Here is an 8427-nt window from a genome sequence, read left to right on the forward strand (position 1 = left end):
CTCATATATATATATATATATATATATATATATATATATATATATATATATATGGCGAAGGCTGATAGGTCCTTAATGCAACTTGCTAGCTATCACATTATCACCACATGGCACAAGCTGATTGGTGTCAGTTGCATATGTAGTCAATTAGCCTGCTAATGAACATTTAAATGGTTCGGTTCAGTGTTTGCTTTAAGCAATTCTTGAAACCCTCTCAAAAACCATCCACCTCCCCCAGCTCCACCTGTATAGGGGTATCTGCTAGGGGTAATTTCATGTATGTTATTTGTGCAGCAGCAGTATGTCTTATATACCCACAGCAGTGTGTCTGTGTATTGGCAATAGCAAGTTTTTGTACTTGTTTTGCAGTTGCAGCAATAATCAACAGAAGCAGCAGCAGCCTAGCAGATCCGTTTCTCTAAGACCAAATAAATTAACATTTTCATATCCATTACTATGCTAAACTAAGTGCTTTCATGACGGTTTCAAATAACGGTTTCGTGAAAATGAACTGCATGATAGGAATGATGTAACTGCAGAGTTTAAGAATCCTCTTTCACATATTCATCATCCTTTCCAGAACAACTAATGCCACAGCAAATAATAATAATAATAATAATAATAATAATAATAATAAACTTCCAATAATCAAGGGCATATACATTCAAGAATTAGAAGATAGTAAGTGTGGTGGTACTGTAAATCCCTTAGGGTGAGAAAATGTGTGGTAAGTCACATGTAACATATGCATTATGTTGATTTATTTATACATTATTGGATTCTTTTTAAAGTATGGTGATTTGAAGTGATTGCATTTGTTTCAGGCAAACCAGTCAGAAACAGAGGAAAGTGTTCCCTCCATGGATCATAAGGAGATTTCGCCACCTGCTGGTGATAGACAGATAGTGGTACATTCTGATTTCCTTCTAAATCTAGTCTAAATAAACTAAATAGACAAACATCTCTCAATGATGTATTAATACTGAATTTAACATTATTTACACTATTTACACATAATTTACAGGTGAATCTTTCATGATGTTATGTATAATATATGTTTGTCAAAATATTAAATTGTTTACCTTGTGATTACCTTAAGATTTAACAAGACTCCTGTTTACATAATTGTTTGTTTTTTCTTTCTGTATGATTTGATACAGAGCACACTCCCTGAGTCAAACTGCACAAAGATCAATGGTGAGTCCATTGTTCTATGATTACAATTCTAAACTGAAACTATGAGCTGATTTTATAAATAGCGAGTTATGGTTATATGCAGACATGCCTTTAACCTTAAAAACTATGAAAGCTGAAAGAAAAGAAAAACCAGACCAACATGGTGAATGAGGAAGTAATTGTTTAGCAAATAAACATACCTTACAATTTTCTTTAATTTCACATGCTTGCAATGCTAAGACATAAAATGAATCATTGTCTCATGATATTGCTCTCTAGTGCTAAAGATAGCTACAGTATATAGTGTACAGTAGTGTAGAGTATGTAGTGATCTGTCATTTATTTGTGTTTCCTTTAGGAGAGCATGTACACACATCGAGCCCTAGTGGGGCAGCTCCTGTAGCAGAGAACAAGCAGCCTCCTAAAGTGGCCAGGGTCTGTGGCCTACAAACTCATTTCTATTTATCTTAAACACAAAAGCTTACTTCTACCTGCATTCGGTCACTGAGTTTTTGTGCTTTTGCTTTTATACACCACTACAATGGATTTGAAATAAAACAATCAAGATGTGATTAAAGTGCAGACTTTTAGCTTTATTTTAAGGGGTTCCACAAAAATATGACATTTACCATTTAGGAGTTACAGCCATTTTAAGCAAACTACCTCCATTTTCAGGGGCTCAGTAGTATGTGGACAAAGTGACATAATTGTAAATTTAAGCACAATTTTAATATTTGGATGAAAATCCTTTGCAGTCAATGACTGCCTGTAGTCTGGAGCCCATGGACACCACCATATTCTGAGTTTCCTCCCTGGAGATGCTTTTCCAGGTCTTCATTGCAGCCACCTTGAGTTGCTGCTTGTTTGTAGGTCTTTGTGCCTTCAGTCTTGTCTTCAGTAACTGAAAAGCATGCTCTATTTGATTGAGATCAGGCCATTGAAGAATATTCCATATCTTTGCCTTCAAAAAGTCTTGAGTTCCTTTCACAGTATGTTTAGGGTCATTATCCATCTGCGCTGTGAAGCTGCTTCCTATCAGTTTTGTAGCATATGACGTCACACTATGCAGCATCTTAAACTTTAATTCAACACATAACATATAATAATTCATGTAAAATGTAAAAATGTACAATCTACTCCACTTTCCTGCAGTGCTGCAGTTTTAAATGTATGTTCTTTTAAATCCAGCTACAAAGGTCATGCTGTGACGTATCAATCTGCTGTTGGTCACACAGCTTCCAGTGATGTGAATTCATAGGTCAGAGTTCACCAAGCTTGAACTTTGGAATGCAGCGAAATGTAAAACTTTTCACATGGGCTTGCGCCCTTTGAGAATGTAGCCAACCGTTGACCTGGCCACACCTAAGGTTTTTGCTATCTCTCTTATTGATTTATGTTGTTTTGTTCAGCTCAAGGATGGTCTCCTTCACTTTCATCGAGATCTCTTTGGACTTCATATTGGTAGCTCCAGTCAAACAGCTTCCAAATGCCAATTTGATGCCTTATTTCAACTTCAGATCTTTTATCTGCTTAATTTTTCTTGAAGTAACGAGGGAATGGACAGCACCTGGTCAATTAACCTCTTTTTAGTCAACTGTCCAAATACTATTGAGCCCCTGAAAATGGAGGCACTTTGCTTAAAATAGTTGTAACTCCTAAATGGTAAATGTCATATTTTTTTGTGGAACCTCTTAAAATAAAGCTAAAAGTCTGCACTTCAATCACATCTTGATTGTTATATTTCAAATCCATTGTAGTGGTGTATAAAGGCAAAAGCACAAAAACGCTGTCAGTGTCCAAATACTTCCGGACCTGAGTGTAATAATCAAATACAAAGTCAAAAACAATACCGTTTGTCTGTGGTAGAGAATAGAATATGAACATTAAATTCCTTCAAAGATTTTGGGACAGTCTGTTAACTGCTAGTATGGAACATGAGATTTTATACCATAGAAGTCTGGTATTCATACTAAATACTGAATTTCATTGCTGATAAGATGGTTATAACTCTTGTGTTTCTCTGGACAGAAACTTCATCTGCCTGTCCATGAAAGATGTGTGTCCTGCCTAAAGACCGTTTACCCATTGGAGAAACTTGTTGCTAATCAGCAGATTTACCACAAGAGTTGCTTCCGCTGTGGCTTTTGTAGTACCAAACTCAGGTCAGTTTTGTTTTAAATTACTCTGATCTCTTAAGGAATATTCTGTGGTTTCAATACAACTTAAATGAGATTTCACCCTAAAATGAAAATGCTGTCATTGTTTACTCACCCTCATGTTGTTCCAAACCCATAGGAGTTTTGTTCATCTTCTTAACACAAAGGACGATATTTTGAATAGAGATTTCTGTCCCTCTATTGCCAATCTACGGAGCTACTACTTTAAGCTTTTATTCACATTGATCAGTTTCACTTTTATCAGTAAACATAAACAGAGGACATGAGTTTCAAAGACATTTGACAAACAGATGCACCAGATTTGCCAGTTCTTGCTTTGTGGTGTGACTCCACTCTTCCAACAAGGCATTTGCAAGCTCCCAGACATTTTGGGGAGGTCACATGGTGTGTCACTTGAAGGAAGCTGTCCTTCCGTCTCCCTGTAGCAGGACTCTGTTGTTGCTACTGTTATGTTTATGTTCTGTGAGGTTGGATTTACCTTTAAACATTATTATGAATGAAACATTTTAAATGTGAAATAATACAAACTAAAGCAAACTCAATTAAACAATGTTAATAAACTAGTTTTATAATTTATCATTTTTGACATCCTCAGTCTATGTATTAAAATAATTAGTCAATATTAGTAAACTTCAACAACCTACTGAGGTCAGATTTTAGATATCCTTCATATGGAAATAATACGTCTTCTTTCGTGTCCCGTTTATTTCAGTTTGGGGACTTATGCTTCCCTACATGGAGACATCTACTGTAAACCTCACTTCAGCCAGCTATTCAAGTCTAAGGGCAACTATGATGAGGGATTTGGCCATCGACCACACAAGGAAATGTGGACACCACGAACAAACGAAGAGGAACCTGAGAGAGATGAAAACTCAAAGCCCTTTGTGGTAGACTCCGTGTTAGTGAAGCCTACAGAACAGTTGTGCCCTAAAGTGGAGGAGTCACAACTGGTCAAATTAACTGGCCTCGCTGCAGCTCTAGAGACAAAAAGTCAAACCAGCTCAACGGAAAAACTACAAACCCCTTCTGTGGAAACAAGAAAACTGAGAGTTGCGTGGCCACCTCCTGCAGACAGTGATGGAAGCTCCATCCAGTCCAGTCCAGTCACTGAAGTTGGAAAGGGTTCATCCAAGCTTTTCAGAGCAAAGTGGCCTCCAGAGGAGGAAGCTCCATCTGCTCAGCGGAGCCATGAAAGAGCAGAACTGAAAAGTCTTCGACGTAGTTCCTCACTCAAAGAGCGGAGCCGTCCTTTTTCTGTGGCACCAAGCTTAGCATTATCCAATGCTTCAAAACAAGAGTCACAATTATCTCACAAGGTTGCTTTGGTCAGACGAGGCTCACTGGAGGATCTTCATTCACGGTCAAAAGTGAAAGACAAAACTGAAGTGCAGGAAGAGGCAAGAATCCCAGATGAAAAGACAAAGGACAGTGAAAGCCAATCCAAGGAGAACGTTGAGAGTCCTGCCAAACTTGATAGTACAGAAAAGATGCCCTCCTCTATTCTCAAACCGACGCAACAAACAAAAAATGAATCTGGTCTACAACAAACAAATAAAGAGTCTCTTACTCAACTAACAAAAAAGGAGCCTGAGCTACAACAACAACATGAGGTTCCGAAAGGCAATGTGGAAGATGAGGAAAAACCGGTGAAATGCTTAAGCACTTCTCCTGAGCTCCAGTCTTCCCAGGACACATGCTCTCCAACTGTGGAAGAAAAAGCCCATATGAAATCCCAGGATGTGGGCTTCTGGGATGGCGAGGAGGCTGAGGAGTCCCTGACTGTAGAGGAGATGATCAAGAGGAATCGCTACTATGAAGATGACGACAACGAGGAAGAGGAGGTGGCAATAGTTTGACAATATATGTCATCAATCCCTTCCATTTATTTTCTCTGAAAATGCAACTGGTATAAATTCAACATAAAAAAAAAACCAAGTACTATGGTACAGGACATCTTTTTCTTTAAACTTCTTTCTTGGAACATGCTATTTTTTTTGTATTTTGTTCTTTGCCATCCATGTTTTCTTTTGGTTGCTGTAAAAATTACTGGTTTACAAAAAGTTTTAAATCACTATTGTTGTTTATTAATCGAAGAATATTTTGTGTTGATCCCAATTAACAAATTTTCTCTTATTTTCAGCCTTTGACAGTTTAATCAACAGTTTTAGTTACTCTCCTAGTCCATATTTTAAAACATTTTCTACTGTTTTAATGATTATTGATCATATTGAGATTATTAAGCAAGTACACAATAAACATTATTTCACTGAAATTGGGGATATAAAGTGCATAATTTCAGTTTTATGTTGAATGATAAAATGTTATTATACGCTTTGTACTGTAATGTTTTCTTACCTGTGAATGAGACATGAGGTAATCTGACAGCATTGCATTCAACTTTCCACCAATGCTGTCTCTGGTCTGCCTGTGCGTGTTCATGTGTTTTGGAGGCGTGGCTTGAGTTAGACAGCAAAAACATGCTCTATATGTCTTCACAGTGTACCTGAAACTCTAAATCCAAACATAATGGTAACGTTTTATATTAAGGTTTCAGTTGTAAAAACTTGTAAAGCGGTTCATTAATGACTAATACATTTACAAATGCATTAAAACTCATTTATATGGAGTAATAGCTCCATAAATTAGAAGTGTAACTTTCATGCAAATACCTGTAAAATAGTGAGCAATTTCAACTCAAATTAAAAAAAAAAAAAAAAAGCAGCTTAATTTATATGAAGTTATTCAAAGTAAATCAGATTCTTTATTTATACCATGAATCCACAAAAAAAAAAAATTATGGTGGAGATTGAAGGCCATTGTATTCGTTTTTAGACTCATTACCGTTGTGTCATCATATCACTCGGTTTAAAAAAAAAAAAAGAAAAAGTCATGATGCAAAAAGACCTTATTCATTCACTTCATATTTATTCATGAGACTTGTGAATGATTTACGTACGAGTTATAAATATTAATGCCCTGTATAATAAAGCATTAAGTGAATGAGTGAGTGAAATGCAGCCAAGTATGGTGTCCCATACTCTGAATTACACCCATCCAAGTGCACACACAGCAGTGAGTAGTGAACACACATGCAGCGCGCTGGCAGAGAATGGGAAGTGACATTGACATTTAAATGTTTTCATGCATTTAAGTGATGTGAAGGAAGTTGACGGGGTGGGGGGGTAAGCCCAAGTACAAGACGAGGATGGCAGATGATCTTCCCATGCTGTTATTATCTCCCCCAAGCCCATTTTTACCCCATCCTGTCGAGCCTACGGTCCCATGGGAGCAATGGAATATATCCTTTAACAGGTAGTGCTCATTCCATCCACTGGAAGCTGCTAGGTTTCTGAATCGAAGAGCATAATCCTAAATGGAGCTCTTGCCTTGATGTAGACGATGTAATTATTCTGCGATGGCGAAACCTCCAACTGGTTTCCCGAATACTTCTTGGAAATGGGCAGTAAAGGCTTCAAGTGAATGGGTCACTGGTCCATCTTGCTGCCATAAAGATTCAGCCCACTGGAGTGCTCAACTTGTGAGTAGAGACCGAATTAAGGAGATTTTAGCTCTGCTCACCTCAGAGATGCAGCTGTATCATTTTCCAACTGACAAACACTGTAGAAGGAACTGGTTGCATTCATCCGTCAAGCCAGAGTAGGCCGCTGGATTGACCATGGGACTGGCAGTGTAGATGGGAGCCGAAGAAGATGCTGGTGCTGGTGCAGGAACTGGTACTGGGGGTGTGGTGGGTATGAAAGCCGGTGTGCTGAGGACATTGCGGAGGGAATCCACCAGCTCCTGGAAGGGATTCACACCTGTCGGGTTCATACTGTTACGGTCTGGTCTTCTGTTAAAGAAAACCAGACTCAGAGGCAAGAAAATACCTAAAACCAACAGGTGTTTATTAGCAGTTTTGTAGCAATGGCTACTGGCAGGAGAGTCCAGGTAAATAAACATTCTTGGGGTAATCAATGAGGATACGGATGAAACTTTTCTTTGCGTTACCAGAGTCGGAGAGCACACACTTACCAGATGCGATGATGGCAGTTGCCAGCAGCTGGGGACAGGTTAAGTATTGCAGGTGAGGAGTGAGGAGATCAAGAGAGACGCTGGAGAACACAAGGGAGACAAAGGAGATCTTGGAAGGAGGTAAGTCGAGATCGCAGGTAAGTAGAGCACAGATTTTGAGTCCTTAATCCACGAGGGAGACAATGAGAAGGTGGGTAGTGTGTGCTTATATAGTGCTGGCTGGGTGACGAGGTGATCTGTGACAGGTGTGACTGATTAGAATTCTGGTGATTGAGTGCGCTGAGTGGTTGAAGAACGTCTCGGGTTACTTATATACCCATGGTTCCCTGATTAGGGAACGAGACACTGCGTCCTCTAGGGGTCGCTATGGGGAACGCCTATTATACGCTTTGTACTGTAATGTTTTCTTACCTGTGAATGAGACATGAGGTAATCTGACAGCATTGCATTCAACTTTCCACCAATGCTGTCTCTGGTCTGCCTGTGCGTGTTCATGTGTTTTGGAGGCGTGGCTTGAGTTAGACAGCAAAAACATGCTCTATATGTCTTCACAGTGTACCTGAAACTCTAAATCCAAACATAATGGTAACGTTTTATATTAAGGTTTCAGTTGTAAAAACTTGTAATGCGGTTCATTAATGACTAATACATTTACAAATGCATTAAAACTCATTTATATGGAGTAATAGCTCCATAAATTAGAAGTGTAACTTTCATGCAAATACCTGTAAAATAGTGAGCAATTTCAACTCAAATTAAAAAAAAAAAAAAAAAAAAAAAACAAGCTTAATTTATATAAAGTTATTGTATGGTGGAGATTGAAGGCCATTGTATTCGTTTTTAGACTCATTACCGTTGTGTCATCATATCACTCGGTTTAAAAAAAAAAAAAGAAAAAGTCATGATGCAAAAAGACCTTATTCATTCACTTCATATTTATTCATGATTATGGTGGAGATTGAAGGCCATTGTATTCGTTTTTAGACTCATTACCGTTGTGTCATCATATCACTCGGTTTAAAAAAAAAAAAAGAAAAAG

At 38.1% G+C, this 8427-nt stretch overlaps 1 protein-coding gene across 2 annotated transcripts in view; it reads left to right on the forward strand.

The window, feature by feature from the left end:
• Positions 1 to 5607, forward strand: part of LOC107551335 (LIM domain and actin-binding protein 1-like) — a 24211-nt gene extending 18604 nt beyond the window's left edge. Inside the window, exons 1-6 of one of the 2 annotated variants that reach the window (XM_016232910.1) lie at positions 221 to 267; positions 825 to 908; positions 1161 to 1197; positions 1535 to 1611; positions 3205 to 3338; positions 4066 to 5604. In XM_016232910.1, coding sequence (XP_016088396.1) covers positions 861 to 908; positions 1161 to 1197; positions 1535 to 1611; positions 3205 to 3338; positions 4066 to 5212 — 1443 coding nt within the window. In that variant the 5' untranslated portion in view covers positions 221 to 267; positions 825 to 860 and the 3' untranslated portion in view covers positions 5213 to 5604. Of the gene's footprint in view, positions 1 to 220; positions 268 to 824; positions 909 to 1160; positions 1198 to 1534; positions 1612 to 3204; positions 3339 to 4065 lie in introns of those variants that run through there. The other variant, XM_016232909.1, reaches the window with a different exon arrangement.
• Positions 5608 to 8427: the final 2820 nt, after the last annotated feature.

Source organism: Sinocyclocheilus grahami, unplaced genomic scaffold (genome assembly GCF_001515645.1).
Source record: "Sinocyclocheilus grahami isolate Dianchi unplaced genomic scaffold, SAMN03320097.WGS_v1.1 scaffold420.1, whole genome shotgun sequence".
NCBI lineage: Eukaryota > Metazoa > Chordata > Actinopteri > Cypriniformes > Cyprinidae > Sinocyclocheilus > Sinocyclocheilus grahami.